The sequence below is a fragment of the Onychomys torridus genome, chromosome 2, assembly GCF_903995425.1.
Source record: "Onychomys torridus chromosome 2, mOncTor1.1, whole genome shotgun sequence".
In the NCBI taxonomy this organism is placed as follows: Eukaryota; Metazoa; Chordata; class Mammalia; order Rodentia; family Cricetidae; genus Onychomys; species Onychomys torridus.
In genome coordinates this window covers 137,042,798-137,062,710 of record NC_050444.1, presented here as the reverse complement: position 1 = coordinate 137,062,710, position 19,913 = coordinate 137,042,798, and the positions used below count along the sequence as shown (strand labels likewise).

The 19,913-nt window shown below is 43.0% G+C and overlaps 1 protein-coding gene across 9 annotated transcripts in view; it reads left to right on the top strand.

Moving 5' to 3' along the window:
* The window catches only part of Macf1 (microtubule actin crosslinking factor 1), a 343,882-nt gene that overhangs the window by 114,833 nt on the left and 209,136 nt on the right, over positions 1–19,913 (top strand). For 8 of the 9 annotated variants that reach the window (XM_036178125.1, XM_036178128.1, XM_036178123.1 and 5 more), the window contains one exon: positions 17,389–17,450. In XM_036178125.1, the coding sequence (XP_036034018.1) occupies positions 17,389–17,450 (62 nt within the window). Of the gene's footprint in view, positions 1–3,701; positions 3,746–17,388; positions 17,451–19,913 lie in introns of those variants that run through there. The other variant, XM_036178127.1, reaches the window with a different exon arrangement.

Below are 19,913 nucleotides of genomic sequence, written 5' to 3'. Positions count from 1 at the left end.
CATTATTTAACAAGCACCTAATATTCCAGAGTTATTTAAAAGTGTTAGCTGTCTCCCCTGAAGTGCCCATATTCTCTTTTCAGCTGGTTTGCTTGGTTCTTGTTCTCAAAGTAAGCAGCTTTTGAGGCCTGGACTGAGATAAGGGTGACCCTCTTCTGTTCTCCAGCAGCACTCTGAGTACTACTTACTCAAATCTACATGGCTGTCTTTCATAGTCTCTCACTCCTGCCTCAGTAGGGTCTCCTGGATTGTAAGACCTTTGAGAAGATCCTCATCTCAGTAACCCTGTTGTGTGAGACACAATGGCTGTCAGTCAGTATCACGGGAATAAGCAAATGAAAGACTTAAAGTGATAATAGCTATAAGCTGTAGCAAGAACCATGCTCTCTCCTGTGTAAGCACCTTTAACCCTGAGCCATTTCACTGGCCTCAACATTAGTTGTTTCAACCAAGTTAAGAGTTGATTTTTTTCCTGTCTTTTTCTAGATTTGTGATGGTGGACTTCACATTTATAGTGTGTGTGACAAGGAAAAAAGACTGAAGTCTTTAATTTTGTGTGATTCTGGCTCTGTGCTCATTTGGGTTAAACTTGGAGGTGGTCTGGAATCTGGAATCGTGCTGACAGCACGTTCAGTGCCTGGAGTCACACTGTATTCTCATCTGAGTTGTCCTACTGGCTGAATGACCCTAGTTTGTCTCTGGTTCTTTCTTTGCAAAGTAGTAATGGGGGGGGGGGTGTTAAAGTAAGTTTTTAAAACACATTCAGCACATGGTATGGGTTTTAAAAATATTTCCTCTCATTATGATTTTGCCACAAAAGATACTAAAGACAGTACCTTACTATGGGTTTCTGGGAGAAAATACATTATAGTGTAGAGTCAAGGAATTTAACAGACCCAGGTGTGGTGTGACAAGTGCCTTTAATCCCAGCACTCTGGTGACAGAGGCAGGTGGGTCTCTGTGAGCTCGAGGCCAGGCTGGTCTACAGAGCAAGTTCCAGCATAGCTAGGGCTGTATAGTGAGAAACTGTATCTAAAAACAAACAATAAACATAACAGAAACCAATAAGGGATCATATAAAACGTTAGCGATTATGAATCATTGTTTCACAGTAGAAAAAGAAACTTTAGGGTCCTCTTTTATAGTCTTAATATTGGGTGATTTTAGTGTTTTAGGAAATAAATGTTGGCTTAGTTTTTTTGTACTATGTAAGAAAGACAGCAGCTCTAAATGTTCACATGACTTCTACCCACATGTGGAAATCCTGGCTTGAAAGAACCTTTGTAAAATCTACTGGTGGCAGTCACTTCACCCTATCCTGCCTTTAGCATGAAATTGGAGAATGGCCGAATTATCATACCAGCTCACGGTTAAGAGCCGATTGCCCTAACAAAGCCTTGTCTTCTACTGTCTACAGCATCTCCCCCTTTGAAGCTGGAGATGTGTTAGAGACCTGAAGGGATGCCTGTTTCGGTCCTCAGGGAAATGAGGAGATGGTGGGTTTTGTTCCTCAAACTTAACCAGTGATGGGCACGTTGATTTTTGGATACTGCAAAGTTATTTTTGATGCACTTTAAATCTCCACTCAGCCATAGTTTGTGTTCGTTGTCAAGGGTTTTAGACAGGCTGTCACTTTGTTGCCCAGGCTGGCCTTGAACTTGAAGTACTTGCTCTGTCTCAGCCTCCTTAGTTCTGGGGTTATAAGTGTGTGCTACTACAGCTACCTGGCTTCAGGGGGTGATTCTTTCTTCATTTCTGAAGACTGTTCTCTTTCCTTCCTTACACCTCTGGGTTTGTCCTCTCAGAGACAGCAGGTAGTGGAAGACACAGCTTTGGAGCTGACAGATAAATGTGGAATCTTTTTAACTTTTTGGCTTCTTATGTCATAGTTTCTCTCTAAAGTGGAAATGGTACTTTTCTTAGAGAATTGTTGTGATTAGATGAAATTAAAGCTCTTCGCCCATTCATAATCTGTGACTAGTTAGTCACAGTAAATGATCAGTTAGTTAAGTTTAGCTTAGACTCCCAATGCTTTCTAGCTGCTAGAGACTGAGGTTTGAAGATAAAGTATAGTCCTTTGAGCTCAGGATTTGGATTTGATAAAGGAAAGGATTACTAAATATAACTCAGAAAATATTCCTTTTTTTCTCTTTCCTATCTCTTACCCATTCCTTTTCCCAAGACAAGGTAACTTCTAGAAGGATTCTTCCTCTCCTAGGCTAAGGAGTAGAGATGAGTACCATTGTCACAGATTATGAAGGTGACCAAGAGCTTAGTCAAGGAGGAACAGAGTTAGCTGAGGCACTCTCTTAGTAAACAATAGAAAGATTATCAGCAGTTTGTAGGTGGGAGTGAAGGAATTTGTCAGGGAACAAGGTGGTCACAGGACTTGTAAACTGCTTGCCCCAGAAGGCAAGTTCCTGTTTCCTTTTTCCCACCTGTAATCTTTTGGGATACTCTGTAACCTTGTTGTCCTGGGTGCCAACCCCTCCCCCGCACCTGTCTTGTGAACAGGATTGAAAGCAGCATTAGCCTAAAGAAGTCATTCTATTTAGGGAGCTAGAGCAGAGGGTGGTGATTAGGTCCTTATCAGAAGCCCGCTTTTGGAGAAGTGAGGGGCTGAGCTGGAGTCTTTCCTGATATTCACTGCAGGGGTGGGGTCAGAATCAGGAAGAAGCAAAGATAGGCTGGGCCGTCTGAATGAAAAAGCCATTCATTGTGTTTTTTTCAACATTCCAGTGTCTGGTACAATTAGTCAGGACAAGTTGGACAAACAGGCCAGCAGCCTTCCACTGCGGTCGGGGATTTCTGCCATGACTGAGTTCGGTGCACTGACTGTGAAGAAAAAGGGAGAGGATGAGGGAAAAGAAACAGGCTTTGTGATGGCATTTCTGGCTGGCTGAGGGAAGGAATGGAGCAGCAAGCAAACTGTATGTCTGAAGCTGACAGAGTCTGCTGAGCTGATGGCCACTGGCTTGGGCTGGGCTATTTTATAAAGAAGGTGGCATCAAGTTTTGGGCAGCTGTAAGTTGGGGGAATGGATCTTCCTGTGGAACCTAGGAATCTCTTGACAGTGGACAGTGTCGGGGCTTGCCTGCACGATCTTTTACATCATAAGACCGTCTCAGTTGGCTAACATTTTAGATGTGCTTCTGCCTGACAAGGGGCAAGCCCAAGGAGCAGGTTGTTGGGCAAGGGATGCACTGTCCCTACTGGGCAGTAAGCCGTTTAGCTCACTAGCTCACCTGCCCCTGTCTAAGATGCACCAGGTCACCAGCTTCTGCTCTGCACAGTCAAAGGCCAGCTTCTGTCTGCCTAGGTTTGTTTAATGCCGTGATGGAGTTTTGCTTACAAAGCCCCCACCTCTTCATGTGATGGTCTGGAAATAGTGAGTTGGCACCACGTTTGAATTGTGTGTTCTCTACCTGAAGATTTGCACCCAGCCTTTGGAAGTGATCTAGGGAGGAGCTTCCTCTCTGACCTCAAGGGAAGAAGGAGGTCAGTAGGAAGTTGTGGGTGGAGCCACTTCTCTGTTCTTTTTTCTGTGTGTGTTCGCACAGTCCTTTGGCTGTCTGTCTCTGTTCACCTTGAAGCCCACTTGAGGAACTGCAGAGGGTTCAGAGGTCACTAGCTGGAAGTCCTCTGGGACCTGATTTTCTTAGGTGGGCCAGTGGAGCCATGTGGCCCAGTTACCAAGACGAGCAAGAGTTCAACGCCCACCTGGTGTGCCGCATGTGCTGCATGGGTTAGTATACGAAGGTTTTCTTGTCTGACAGCCCCTGTGCTCTTTGACTCAGTGGAATGCAACTCCTTTGAAGCCCTGCAGGCGTTACACAACCTTTGGGCTTTTGAAATGTGGGGTGGATGAACTGGGGTTCCCCACTTCCTGGGGACTGTCTTTGGCTTGTAGGGCAATTAAGAGCCCCAGCTTTGGGTGTGGGGCTGTTTTATAGAGTGTGAATTCATGCTCATGCATCTGTCTGTCAGGAAGCCATTCTTAGTTAGGTTGCAGAGAGCTGAAAGTCGGGGTATTTTTAGCAGAAGTTGGTTGGTTGGGGAGTTCACCTCTGGGGGAGGGAGGAGTTAGACCAAGTTTCCTCTTTGGGGCCCATTGCTAGTTGTTTTACATTTTCCTTTCTAGCTAAGCCAGAGGCAAACACTTAGGAGGATTTGGGAGCAGAGTCCTATGGAAGAGTTGGGGTCAAGGGAGGAGGCTGTTAGCTGTTGCTCAGGTCCCTTGGCTAGGGAGAGGAGTTCATTAAATAGTGGTTTGTGACTTTGACCAAGTGGTCTAGGGTGTTTTTTTGTTTGTTTGTTTTGCTTATACATTACCTGTGGAGTATAGAGATTGGTGCTGGCCTGAGAGCAATTCCTTGTTCTCAGTGAAATGAAAAAGCTAAAAGTTATGTATTCATAGAGCTAAACTAACTCTCTTTACAGAACCAAACACCAAACCATCCTTTACTCTGAAATTGTCTTCCTACTTTTTACGTTAAAATACCCTTTGTTTTATGAAGACATGGTTATTAAATGGTAATTTCTTTCTTTCTTTTTTCTTTTTTCTTCCTTTCTTTCTCTCTCTCTTTTTTCTTTTTCTTTCTTTCTTTTTGGTTTTTCGAGACAGGGTTTCTCTGTGTAGCTTTGTGCCTTTCCTGGAACTCACTTGGTAGCCCAGGCTGGCCTCGAACTCACAGAGATCCACCTGGCTCTTAGTTGGTAATTTCAAGATAGTCTTAATTCTTCTTCTTCTTTTTTTTTAAAGGCGGGTTTCTCTGTGAAGTCCTGGCTGTCCTAGAACTCAGGCTGGCCTCGAACTCAGAGATTCCCTGCCCCTGCCCCTAAGTGCTGGCCAAGTTAGATCTTCTAATCAATTTGGGGAGTTTGTTGATCAATAAGATAGTATATTTTTATTTATATTTTTGGTTTTCTTAAACAGAACAAAAGTGTGATCCAGATTGGGCAGATTTTCCTAATGAAATTCCTGGTGGTTTGATCTAGAGGGATCCTGGAAAGAAATCTAGAGGAGAGGAAGAGTGGGGAGATTCTGATGTCTCTTGCCTTCAGGGTCAGAGCTGCCAAATAGTGAAGTGATTTTGAGATGTAAACTGTACCATGTTCATGGTACAAGGAGAAGCAGTATTGGGCAGTTATTTCCTAGGTGTCTAGCTTTTTATCTTTCCAGAGAATTCCTTCCTAAGACCTGAAAAGAATGATCTGCATTTGAAAGTGCTTGGACATGAGCTTAGAGCCCAAAGGTCCCCCTTATAATCAAGTGAGGAAGTCCAGTATCTTCACTGATTTAAGGCAAAAACTTTTACCCTGTCACCGCTTAATTTCTTAGAGCAGTGGTTCTCAGCCTTCCTAATGTTGCAACCTTTAATACAGTTCCTCATGTTGTGGTGACCCCTAACCATAAAATTATTTTCGGGATTGGGGATTTAGCTCAGTGGTAGAGTGCTTGCCTAGAAAGCGCAAGGCCCTGGGTTCGATCCTCAGCTTCAAAAAAAAAAAAAAATTTTCATTGCTACTTCATAACTGTAATTTTGCTACTGTTGTGAACCATAATGTAAATATTTGTGTTTTCTGATAGTCTTAGGTGACTCCTGTGAAGGGTCATTCAACCCCCAAGGGGTGGTGAGCAGTAGGCTGAGAGTACCACTGGTCTAGAAGCACTGTAGCCTAATAGTTTAGAAAAGGAGCCACAGTCACAACCATCTACAGGAGCTGGCTGCTCCACCAACCACTTCACTGTTACACAAACTCAGAGAAAACTGCTAAATCTTTGTGTGCCCTGACTTCCTCACTGTTGAGAGAGGATTAAAACAGGCTCTAGTTCATGAAATAGTTATGGGGAGTATATGATATTAGAGTGCTTAGCCTAGTGTCTTCCATACGCATTCATAAATCCTAGCTGGTAATTGTGGCATCATGTGAGAAGTATATAATATAGTAAGCCTGTGCTTCTCACTCTTCCCCTCACACAGTCAGACTTGTGAATGGATACCTGGTACCACAGTGATTGTGGTAATATGTGAGATATATAAAATGCTAAGTCTGTGAATGGGTACCTGGTACCACAGTGAAGACCACTCTGGATGTTTCTTTGAGTAGAGTGCCTGGTAGCTAGAGAAGATGGCTCTTCCCCTAAGCTGGGCCTAACTCTGGTACCCACAGACCTGTGACTCTCTTCTGAGAAGGGAAGCCAGATATATAGCAGTTGGGCTTTCTTAGAGATGCAGCTTTGGTCAGTTTGCTTGAATATGAACTTTTTGGTTTTTCGAGACAAGGTTTCTCTGTATAGCTTTGAGCCTTTCCTGGAACTCACTTTGTAGACCAGGCTGGCCTCGAACTCAGAGATCCGCCTGGCTCTGCCTCCCGAGTGCTGGGATTAAAGGCATGCGAAACTGCTGCTCGGTGAATTTGAACTTTTTAAGGCACTCCAGATGATTTTCATATGGCTGTTCACAGACCAGTATTAGCAACACTGGCCTAGTCCAAACTCCTTGTTTTATAGATTATACTCATGCTCAAAACAGGGAAAAGCGTATCATAAAAGGAAAGATCCGGGCCAGAGACTGAGAATACAAATTACAGACTTGAGCCCATGTGTGATCTTGTCTATTCTCCTACCTCAATTCCTTTCTTCAAGTTGTTTGTTCATCTATTTATTTATGTGTATGTGTTGCCTGAATGTATGTATGTATACCACATTTGTGCCTAGTTCCCCCAAGGGCCAAAAGGCATCAGATCTCCTGAAACTGGAGTTACAGATGGTTGTGAGCTGGGTGCTAGGAACTGAACCTGCAAAAGTGACAGGTGCTCTAACTGTCTGAGCCATATCTTCAGCCCCATCTCACCTCAGTTTCTTTAAGATACTCTTTTGAGGATTCTTTCTCTCTCCCTCCCCCACCTCTTTCTCTCTCTGTGTGTGTTTTTTGAGACAGGGTAGCCCTCTGTGTATCCCTGGCCTAGAACACACTCTTTAGACCAGGATGGCCTTGAACTCAGGATCCACCTGCCTCCCGAGTGCTGGGATTAAAGGTGTGCAGCACCACTGCCTGGCTGTTTTGAGAATTCTCAAAACAGTGTCTCTGTATCTATGGAATATTGAGCCTTTATGAACGTAACACTTCAGTGAATAGTCTCCTGTTCTCTGTTTTGGTCCCTCCAACTTTGGCTCTTTTCTTTGGCAGTACACCTCGCTCCTTTCTTCTGTCGCTCCTTTACTTCCCTCTCCTACTTTTTCCTCCTACCATCTCTTATGTTTTGGATGCTAGGGATCAAAGCTGGGTCTCAGGCATGCTAATCACAAATTCTACCACTGGGCTGTATATGCTTATCCTGGCTTTGTGTGAGTGTGTGTGTGTGTGTGTGTGTGTGTGTGTGTGTGTGTGAAGTGTGGTGTGGTGTGTGTACATGTGGATGTACCCACCTCATACACAGGCAGCAGAGGTGGGTAGAAGGAGTCTCTTTTTATTGCATGCCACCTTATTTTTGAAATGAGATCTCTTCCTAAGCCTGCGTTTTGGCTAGGCTGACTGGCCAAGGCGCTCTGGGGATCCACCTACTGCTCTATCCCCAATGCTGGGATTATAGGTTTGCATCCACGCCCTGCTTTTATGTAGGTGTTGGGGACTCAAACTCAGGTCTTCATTGCACAGATAGTGAGTGTTCTTACCCACTGAGCCATTTCCTCAGCCACCTGGCAATTTTTTTTAACTTTGGTCCTGTACTTTCTGATTTCCAAAAGTCTAGACAAGTATTATTAATACAGATAAAGCTTTCTTAAGAAATAAGGTTGGTTTTTTTTGTTTTGTTTTGTTTTGTTTTGTTTTTTGGTTTTTCGAGGCAGGGTTTCTCTGTATAGTTTTGGGGTCTGTCCTCGAACTCATTCTGTAGACCAGGCTGATCTTGAACTCTCAGAGATCCGTCTGCCGCTGCCTCCCAAGTGCTGGGATTAAAGGTGTGCACCACCACTGCCCGGCCAAGTAAATTTTAATTTTGTATTGAGGACTCTAGAGTTATCATTTCCCTAAAATCCTAAATAGCCTTCCTGGCATCACTAATTCTTTTTTTTTTTTTTTTTTTTTTTTTTGCTTTTCAAGACAGGGCTTCTCTGTAGCTTTGGAGCCTGTCCTGGACTAGCTCTGTAGACCAGGTTGGCCTCGAACTCACAGAGATCCACCTGCCTCTGCCTCCCGAGTGCTGAGATTACAGGCGTGTGCCGCCACCACCACCACCCGGCTGGCATCACTAATTCTTGATATTAGATGTCCTTTGTGAATACCTGTCATCATCATAGTTCATATTACTCCTTTCCCCTTGATTATCCAGGACATCATTGTGCTGACTTGTAATAAGTCAGTGGAGGGACTATGTGTAGTAGCTACAAATCTATGATTTAGAATATAACAAGCAAAAATTTGTATTCTACTACTTACTGTGTGATTTTGGAAAAAGGAATAAGCCTTGCTGAGTATTATTGGAGTATAAATAAGAATAAGTAGGGGCTGGGAATTTTATGGAAGAGTGAAAAGAAATAAGCAGAAGGCAGGGATCATATCATAGTGGATCTTCAGGTCCTAAGCTAAAGTTTGAATGTTATCCTGAATGGAAGTATCCGGCTGTGGCGTTATGTAGAGTTGGGTTCAAATGTGACTCCTTGGGCTGGAGAGATGGCTCAGTGGTTAAGAGCATTGACTGCTCTTCCAGAGGACCTGGATTCAGTTCCCAGCACCCACATGGCAGCTCACAACTGTCTGTAACTCCAGTTCCAGGGTACCCAACACTGCCACACAGGCAAAACACCAATCCACATAAAATAAAAATAAATAAATTTTTAAAAAGTTGATATCTAAAAAAGAAAAAAAAATGTGACTCCTATGATCTTGGTAAGTTGCTTGTCATTGCTGGGCTTTATTGTTCTGTTGAATTAGCTTAGTAACCACTTTATAGGGCTGTTGAACATCAGAAAGAGTATGAGAGGTGCTAAGCACATGTGAGTAGATATTCAGTAGGTTCTAACTACTAATTTTTGTTTTGTTTTTGAGTAGTGTCTTTGTCACCCAGGACAGCCTTGTACATGCTAAAGTCCCACTGCCCCAGTCTCTTAAGTGCTGGGATTATAGATGTGAGCCATCACACCCAACTTCTGACTACTAAATAAAAACCCACAAGAGGAAGGTGTTTTGTTTGTTTGTTTGTTTGTTTGTTGGTATGAGCGCTCTGTCTGCATGTATGCCTGCAGGCCAGAAGAGGATACCAGATCTCATAGATGGTTGTGAGCCACCATGTGGGTGCTAGGAATTGAACTCAGGACTCTGAAAGAGCAGTCAGTGCTCTTAACTGCCAAGCCATCTATCTCTCTAGCCCCACACTGGAAGATTTTAAGGTAGACAGTAACAAAAACAGTCTTGAGCCAGGCGGTGGCGGCACACACCTTTAATCCCAGCACTTGGGAGGCAGAGCCAGGTGGATCTCTGAGTTCCAGGCCAGCCTGGTCTACAGAGTGAGATACAGGACAGAAACCAAAACCACACAGAGAAACCCTGTCTCAAAAAACCAAAAGGAAAACAAATAAACAAACAAAGAACAGTCTTGGCTGATATAATGTAGGCAGCATTGATAAGGTTGGTTTAGAGCAGGGAAATCTGTTGAGAACAAGGAGAGGAAAGAGTTTAGGGGCCTGGCGAAATGGCTCCATGGTTAAGAGTGGGTACTTTGTAAAGGATTCAGGTTCTGTTTCTAGCACCCATGTCAAGCCGCTCACGACTAACTGCCTGTAACTCCAGGTCCAGGGGATCCAACACCTCTTTTGGCCCCTATAGGCACCTGAACTTAATACAAGCCACGTATTCACACACATATCCAATTAAAGTATTAAATATATCTTTTTAAAAAGAGGGGTTTTTTTGTTTGTTTGTTTTTGCTGCTTTTCTCTTTTCTTGTCTTCCCTCCCTCTCCTGTGTGCTTGCTTGATGCCCCCCCCCCCCCACACCTCAGATACTAGGGGGTGAACCCGGAGCCTCATCCATGACAAACGAGCTCTCTGCCACTCAGCTGCATACCCAGCTTAAGAATTTAGTTTTACACAAGTTGAATTTCAGATGAATGTGAAAAAAAATGCTAGGAGGTGATTTAAATATGAGAATTGTGTTTGGATTAAAGGCCTGAGCTGAAGACAGAGATTTGGGAATTACCAGTATATAGGTTACAGTTAAGACCAGTGGAATAGCTGGGCGGTGGTGGCACACGCCTTTAATACCAGCACTCAGGAGACAGAGCCAGGCGGGTCTCTGTGAGTTCGAGGCCAGCCTGGTCTACAGAGTGAGTCCCAGGAAAGGTGCAAAGCTACACAGAGAAACCCTGTCTTGAAAAAAAAACAAAAAACAAAAAAGACCAGTGGAATAGATTAAATAATTCTGGGACATTGAAAATGACAGGTATTTGTAATTTTGTTTGGAAAAGCTACGTATTCTCCCCCTCCATCATATAACACCAACATTTTTGCATATAATTTTAAGTAGTTTGTGAACACTTTCTCAAATTTATCAATGGAGTCTCCAGGCCGTGGAGACTTTACGAGACTTATATGTACAGTAAAGAAAAAAGAGGACTGAACCCGAGTAAACAGTAAAGAGTGGGCAGAAGAGAAGGAGCAAGCAGAGGGGCACCGGGTGGACGGGGTAGCCTGAAAAAGAGGAGGGAGCCAGGTGTGTGCTGCACACCCAGAGGCTGAAGCAGGATTGCCCGTTCCAGGCCAGCCGAGCTATCTGGTGATACTCTATTTTGGGAGTTGGGGGAAGGTAAAGGAGTGCCTGACCATGTCTTTTACCACAGAGAATTCACGAGGGAAGCTGAATGTGTTGGTGCGTTCCTGTATTTCCAGCACTTGGGAGATGGAGGTAGGAGGATCAGGAGTTTAAGGCCAGCCAGGGCTCCATGAGAGCCTGCCTTTAAAAAATAAATAAATAAATAAAATAAAAAATCTCATTCCTTAAAAATACTGATTGGGTTAAAAGGAATTTCGTTGACTTTTTTTTTCCTATCTGTGGATTAGTTGACCTGTGATGGTAACACAGTAAATACTTTGTTGTGTTAATTTTTCAGTCTCTCTCTAGTCCTGGCAGACCTTGAACTCATAATCATCCTGCCTCACCTCCTTAATGCTAGAGTTACAAGTGTGTGCCACCATACCCTGCTCTAAACATATAATTTTTAAAAAGAAATTCTGAAAAGCAAACAACAGAAAATGTGTGTCTATAGAGTGAGCATTTTTATAATTGGAATCAGACTGTTGTTGGTCTTTGGAAGTAACTAATGTAGTGCAGCAAAATTTGTCTGGTGTGAGTGGAAGTGTTGTGTTCAGTTTTGTTAGCTCTGATTTCCTCATTGCAGCTGTATGGCCCAGTGTCGATACAGGTGATCCTTACTGAAGTTTGAGGCCTTTATGGATGAACTTGGGCTTACCTAGACTCAGTGGGCTTTGATCTCATGTGGAGTGCCCACTATACCTAGCTCTTGTTACTTTAACTAGGTATATAATCATGTATTGTCCGGTCATGTAAGTTTTTGTTTTGCTGTTTTAGGTCTTATTAGTTAAAGCTTTAACATTAGGCGTTTGCGGGCAGGAGTGTAAAGCATGGTCTCTGTCTTTAAAGAATGTACCTATCTGGTAATATAAGGGGAACCATGTGGAAAGTTCAGAACTTTAATTAGATGACTGTTTATGGAGTTATCAGCAGTGTAAGCTGATAATCATTGGGAAGATAAAGAGACCAATGGTAACTGTCAGGAAAAGCTCTCAAACACAGAAGCCGCCCCCCCCCCCCCCCGACTGTTTTTCTATGCATTTAAAATCTTCTGCTCATTTGCCTTTATCTATAAAATACAGGAGGTGGGCTCTTAAGCTTGTCATGAAAGGTCTCAATTTGGGCCAGGCCATCCTTTCAGGTTTGTTTTTTGGGTTTTTGTTTTGTTTTGTTTTGTTTTGTTTTAAAGAAATAATGTATTTTCCATGTGTGTGTAAGTGTTTTACCTGCATGTACATATGTGCACCACATGTGTACCTGTTGCCTAAGGAGGTTAGGAGAGGTCATCAGATTCCCTGGAACTAGAGTCACAGGTGGCTTTGAGCCATCATGCAAGTGCTGGGAACTAAATCCTGGTGTCCACAAGAGCTACACCATGCTCTAAACCATTACGCCATCTCTGCAGCCCCATTCCATCAGTTTGAAGTCTCACCACTACCTAGTAAACATTCTCTCAGCCTTCATTCACTCTGTAGCCCGTCATGAACTCTGAGTTCACATTAGCTGTGACTTCAGGGAGCAGCTTGTCATCCACCAGGCCTTGTTTTTGTCCCAGCTGTCACTTGTGGTCTTCCTTCTCACGGCTCCTCCCTCAGCCACACTTGTTTTCTAGGATCAGAGAGACTCACATCCCCAAGGCCAGGCACTGTCCAGGTCTTACCCTCTCTACTCAGGCCAAGGCCGGCTTGGGAAATTGTGGGGTGGGACCCTTAGGTGATGGAGGAAAATTTGACAGCACACAAAAAGAGTTTTTAAGGCCACAGTGGACAAAAAAAATCAATTAAAAATCAAACATGATGAATCTAAAGTTTCTGGCAGTGCTACCTCTATATTGCATTACGTGACTTTACTACAGCCTTGGTTCTGAACACACACCACAGAAACTCTGCACGGTGTATGCCACACACCAGGAATGCCAACACCTGCTGCCAAAAACGCCTCAGCTCAGCTGAGTGTATGTTACCAATCACAGTGTTTTACTTTACATACACATTTTCTGTTCTGATAGAAACATAATGGATTGCTTATGGAAAATAAAGACAGTATTTTTTCTACCACCATTCCTCAGTATGTATTAAATTGGTATATCTCTGTATTGTGTTAGAATGTTTGATTTTATTCTTTTTATTTATTTGAATTTTTAAAACAGAATCTTATAGCCTACGCTGGCCTTGAATCCACCATCTAGCCTAAAATGACTTTGGACTCTTGATCTTCCAGTTTCTAATTCCCATGTGTTGGAATTACAGGAATGCATACCCAGTTAGAATAGGATTTGAAAATGTTTGTTGTTGTTAAATATTTTAATGTATTTGTGTGTGTTTGTGCAGATCAGAGGATAACAACAACAGGAGTTGGTTGGGATCAAACTCAGGTCATCCGGCTTGCTAGCAAGTGCCTTGACCCACTGAGCCATCTTTCTGGCCCTAGAATATTTACTTTTCAAGTTACAGATGGTTGTGAGCCGCTGTGTGGGTGCTGAGAATTGAATCTGGGCCCTCTGGAAGAGCAGTGGTGTTCCTCTCTCCAGCCCCAACTGATATTTCAATTTTTTTTAAAAAAATTGAAATTTCTTAAAAAAATCATTCAGTAAATTTTGGCTTGGGATTAGGAAGGGTTCTAGTAATTTTAAACATACTACTATCATGTACTATATGTCTACCAGTTCTCTTGCATTGATGACCATAAAATTATCATTCACCTCTGAGTCAAGATGTTGTGTGTTCTGTAGTATCAGGTATCTGTGAAAATAAACAAAGACACCTATCTTAATAGCATGCATGCTGCTTTCATATTTAACAAATAAGGAAACTGTGTATGCCAAAGAATTGTTTTAAAATATTATTAATTGTTATCAGTATTATTTATGTATCTGTATTTCTGGGGTCATATAAAAATTTCTTGGAAGAGAGTTGCGAGTAAAAAAATAGTTTAAGAAACTGGGCAAAACCACTTGTGTTTCAGTACTCTGTGCTTATTTACCTGTTATAGCACTTATGAAATTATGCCAAAGTTATTTAGATTTTTAAATTTTATTTTATATCTATGAGTGTCTTGCCTGTGTGTATGTCTGTGCACCATTTGGTCCCTGGTGCCTTATGAAAAGGGCATCAGATCCCCTGGAACTGGAGTTAAGGAGTTACAGAACCACCATGTGGGTGCTGGGAATCACATCCAAGGCAACAAGTGCTCTTAACCACTGAGCTGTCTCTCCAGCCCTGGTTATTGGCATTTTCACTACCAGAGGCTGAAGGACCTTGGAATTAGATGTTTAATGTAGATGTAACCGTCTTGTTAAATAAGAAACACAGAGCCAAATACAGAGTTTATAACCAAGAGGTCAGAGCAATAGCTGAGAGCTGAAAACCTTACTCTTCACTGCTTCTGCTGTCTTTCCTCTCCGCAAGAGACCTACTTCTCTGTGTGTTTTCTTTTTATAGACTTTCTGTTCTGCTTTCTCATTGGTTGTAAACCCAGCCACATGACCTCCTCATCACTGCCTGTCTGTACAGACCTCCAGGTCTTCTATGGTTGGTATTGAGATTAAAGGCATGTGTCACCATGCTGGCTGTGTCCTTGAACACACAGAAATCTGCCTAGCTCTGCCTCCCAAGTGCTGGGATTAAAGGCATGTGCCACCACCACCCAGCTTCCGCTCTGGCTTGCTCTGACCCCAAGGCAACTTTTAACATACAAATAAAATCACATTTCAATGCAAATAAAATATCACTATATTTCCCCTTTTCTATTTTAATAAAAGGGAAAAATATCGCTATAGCTTAATGAAGCTTTATGCAGACAGTAAGAGAGTGAACAAGTAAGTGTATCTTAAGGAGTAACTATTACTTGCAGTGGTGGGAAGAGAACTAACATACTGCAAAGGGAGAGTAAAGAGCATGAGTTCCATGATAAGAGAATAGCAGCGAGCTGGCTCTGATCAGTCTTCACATGATAGGACTGAAAAGGATGATGAAGTTGGACCAAATCAGCCTCCAAAAAACTACAAGTGTTGGCATACAGTGAACAAGTCTAACAAGAATCCTGGCTTCAAATATTTGCATGACTCTATTAAGTTAAAACCACATTGGACTGAAAAAATAAATTTCCAACAGTTCCAAGTAACGCTAATAGGTAGAATTTATGCAGAAGCAGATGTGGCACCGTCTGTACTCAAGGAGTTTACGTTGCTGTGTCACTTTGTGAGATGATGGATGCTCTTCTAGCTCCAGAATGCTGTGCATCTGTGTTAGAAGAAGTAACTTGGGAGGTCTGTATCTTAATTCTGTGCTATATCAAAGGGAGAGACTTATTCCTTGTGAAGCTGGAAACGATTCAGTCTAAGAAAGATATGAAGACAAAGTCATGGAAAAGAGAGATTGCTTCCTGAATGGAAGCAATACAACTGGGGGTTAGGGGATGGGTGGAAAGACAGTGTATAGACCCAGAAGGGAGAGGGCTTGCAGTGGGCATGGTACAGTGTGGCTTTTTCTAGGGGATTCTGAAAGAAAGTGACTGATCTTGTGGAGAGAGCTTCTTATAAACTTCTGATGTTCTTTTGGAGCACTGGGGACTCACATAAGAACATATACCTTTCTTCTGAAATTCTCTGACCTGGAAAAGAAATGGGGGGAGTCAAGCATTCTATTCAAGTGAGAGTTCGGAAGGATAGTGATACTCAATCATGTTGTTTAGCATGGGAGAGGGCTAAACTTTGAAATTCTTCATGGATGAGGTAGAATAAGAGTAATTGAAGAGCAATACTAATTGATGGGAAGACTGGGGGCATGATTTAGTGGTAGAGCAGCTAGCATGCATGAGACTCTGGGTTTAATCCCTGCATGCCCCTCCCCACAGAAAAGAATAATTAGGGGGTATGAGGTATTTTGCTTTTTCTGTTTGAGAAAAGGTCTGCTGTAAACCAGGCTGGACTCTTAACTCATGTAGTCAGAAATAATCTTGAACTTCTGACCAGTCTTTCTGTCTCCACATCCCAAGGGCTACAGTTACAGGCATTCATACAGGACTTTGTGCAGGTACTCCATCAACTGAGTTCTATGCCCAGCCCTGTATGATAGATCGACAAAGATGACTGCTACATATATTTGAAGGACTGGGGCTTGGAGTATGGCCTCACTCGGGATGTGGGACAATGGTGTTGCTCAGCTGATAAGGGTAGGGCTGGAGTTGTCTCTGCTATCTGGGCCGTGGCTGAAGGTGAATTGCTGAGGCAGTTCAGTGGAGCCACGTAGGCTCAGATACACAGCCAGCACTCAAGCTTCCATCCATCCATCCATCCATCCATCCATCCATCTATCCATCCATCTATCTATGTCTATAAATCCTTATATATCTTCCTATATATACATGGACATAGAAATGTGAATAGAGACATAGAATAGTCTCTAGAAAAGATGAAGCGAGAGCTGCCATATGGCAGTGGGAGGCAGCAGGGAATGGTCAGTGACAGTGAAGATGATTGGTTTTATGGTTTTGTTTTGGTTTTCCTTTAAAAAAAAAATCATTATTAGAGACTGACAGATAGTTGAGTGGAAAAGGGTGTTTGCTGCCAAATCTGACACCCTGAGTTCAATCCCTGGCACCCATATGATAAGAAGGAAAGAAATTACTCTCAGGTTGTTCTTTGACTTGGAAGATACATGTATCATGGCACACACACACACTGTCTCAGTAAAATGTAATAAAAATTTAAAAATAACTATTAGCATATTCAGCATATAAAAGATAGGTTTCATTATATTTTCATACATGTATATGATGTATTTTGCTTGAGGTTACCCAATGAGGATTTTTGATTAGAGTGCTGTATAGAGGGTACAGCCTTCAGATAAATAGAAAAGAATCAGAGCTGGTCACTCAGTTTTCTGGAACTGGCCCTGGGGAATTGCCCCAGGTGAATCTTTCACAGGACTGATTGTGTGTGGATAGTCATTGTCAAGTATTGACAGAATTGATGTTTCTGTTAAAGAGATCTGAGGTGGGTTGTGAGAAAGAGGAGGAGTTTGTCTTTGTAAGGTTTTGGGGGAGGGAGAGGGGAAAGAAGTGCAGGGAAGCTAACCTGGGTGGCGTTGGGAGGTGGCTTGATGTCAGTGGCTGGTGAGGAAACTGGACCTAAGAGGAGGCAGCAGTGTTGGGGCAGAGTGGTGTGAGGGAGATTGAATGACTATCGTGTCTGTGCCACCCTGAGCCTTCCCACACTTCTCTTGCTCCTATTGACAGCTGTAGCCTGTTGGGACTTGTGAAGGGTACGGGAGAGCGCTCATCCTGTCCCCTGCTCTATTCAAATTATTGTGCTGAGGAGACATTGCCACTATGGAATTTTTGAGACATATGATTCTGTCCATTCTGCACAGTGGCAAATTGGTCATAATCAAAAAAGGAAAAAAAAAGATGTTTGAGTGAGCCAGACCTTCCTAACAAGAAGCCAGTGTGCTGTAGTTCTGCACCTAAAGTCAACCTTTTATATTGGTTCTAGAGGAACTGGGATGTGGACAGGATGGAGGTGTGGGAACTAGCTGCCTGCAAAGCACTCAGCACCCGTTCTGTGTTTCCTTTGCAGATGAGCGGGACCGGGTTCAAAAGAAAACATTCACCAAGTGGGTCAACAAGCACTTGATGAAGGTAAGATTCCTCCTATGTTTCCCCAGCTTTTCTTACTCTGTATTTGTGTGTGTGATGTGTGTCGGGTCTTATACATGGGAAACCAGGGGTTCATGTCAGAAATCCTTCTCGATTGATCTTCCATTTTATTCATCAAGACAGAACTCACTGATACAGCTCTTGTGTAGCATGAATCTTAAAAGGTTCTTATTAATAAGAACAAACCTGAGGCCAGTTATTGGGGTGAATGCTGGAAGATCAGAGAAGCAGAACAAGCCACAGCTATCTCACCTTGCTATTTCCTCAGGTGATCCTGTTTCCTCAGGCTGGAAGCTTCTGAGTCCTCCTCCACATGAATCTCAGCTGAATTGTGTTGCTTCAAAGCCTGAACGCTTAATCAATCAGATGCTTAATTAACTACTTGCTTTACTTTACTAGTTCCTGGTCCTCACACCTTATATAACTTTCTTTTTCTGCCCCATTCCCTGGGATTAAAGGTTGGGTTTCTGGGATTAAAGGTGTGGGTCACCATGCTTAGCTGTTTCTAAAGTGGCCTTGAACTCAGAGATCCAGCTAGCTCTGCCTCCCAAGTGCTGGGATTAAAGGCATGCACCACCACTGCCCAACTTCTGTTATGGCTTACTCTTCCCATTTTCTAGCCACCATTTTTGGCTTTGTTCTAGTGGCTATCTGTTCTCTGACCCCAGATATGTTTATTTCAGGGAACACACAATATTTCAGAGAACACAATGCCCACCACAGTCTTGCTAGGCAGCTTTCCTTGAGGATCCTGTGTCTGCCTTCTGAGGCTATAATTGCAGGCAGGCTATCAGACACACCAGCATTTATGTGGGTATCTGAATTCCAAGCTCCATGCTTCTGTGATAAACACTTTAACTGCTGAGCCATCTCCCAAGTCCTCTATATATTATAAATGTGTAACATACAGTGTTACCGTACTACCTCATCAGAGTAAGGTTGACAATACCAGGTGATGGTGCCTAAGATTCTGAGAACACAACTTCTAACTTTCAAAGATATTTTATAGGGCTGGAGAGTTGTCCCAGAGGTTATCTACACTTATTGCTCTTCCGAAGGACCTAGGTTTGGTATCCTCCAGCCTCATGGAGTCTCACAACCACCCATTAATCCTATTTCAGAGTTTCTAAAGCTCTCTCCAATGCTCTGTCTGACCTCGAAGGCAATAGGCACACACATGGAGCACTAACATACATACTCATACACATAGAATAAATAAATAAATAAATAAACAAACAAACAAACAAATAAATAATGAATCTAACTTTTAAAAAAGAAGTTGTTTTATAACCCCCTTCACCACCCCAGCTGATGGAGGTTTTTATCAATTTTATTAAAATCAAGAGGCACAGGGAGCTCTGTCCAGTGATGGCATTTGTGATCCTAGCACCCAGGAGGCAAAAGCAGGTAGTCCCTGTTTCAGTTAGACCAGTTGGAATTGGTGAGATCCAGGTTCAGTGAGGAACCTGCCTCAGTTTTCAGTGACTAAAAAGTGGGGAGTGATTGACGAAGACACCTGCTGTCAACTTTTGGCCTTCTTACACATGCACATACATGTGCATTCATGTTCTCCTTCCCCACATGTGCCCCCCCCCCTCCATTTAACATGCATACACACAAATATATACCACACACACAAACATGCAGAGGATAATAAGATCAAAGCAATAGTGTGGTCAAGATTCTCATAAGGTTCACCTGCAGCAGTCATAGCCAAGCAGAGTTTGCATGCTCTGATGATTACTGCTCCTCTGGGAAGAATCACCAGTGGCCGAGTGATTGGTCCACTTATTTAAAGTACGTTTGGGGGAGTGTGTGTGTGTGTTCAGGTGGGTGCTTGTGAGTATTTACCATGGCACATATGTGGAGGTCAGAAGACAACTTGCGGAGTTGTACACACAGTAGTTGGGTGATTGTGAGTGTGTACCATGGTGCATTTCTGGTGGTCAGAGAACAACTTACAGGAGTTGCTCTCTCTTTCCACCGTGTGAAACTCCAGAATCTCAGGCCTTGGCTTGGTGGTGAGAACCTTTGCTTGCTGAGCCATCTTGCTTTTCCTCATCCCTTCTTTTGAGACAGGGCCTCACTGTTATAACCCAGGCTTCCCTTGAATTTGAGATCTGCCTGCCTCTGCCCCTGTTTGACTGTAGGAGCAATCTCTTAATTGCTGTATTCAGTGACCTGGTTTTCTCTTCCTGTTGCTTGATTTTTCTTTTGTACTTAACACTGTAGTCTGTTCCTTGACACCCCCTCTCCTGGTGACTTGTAGAAACACTGCTTTTCCCTCAATTATTTTCCCTTCTATGAATGTTGTTTTTTCTGTCTCTCCCTCCCCGTCTTTGTCTTTCTCTCTGAGACAGACTAGTCTCATCTGTATAGTTGAGGGTGACTTTGAACTCTTGCTCCTTCTGCCTCTACCTCTTGTGGTGCTTTGTGTGGTCTGAG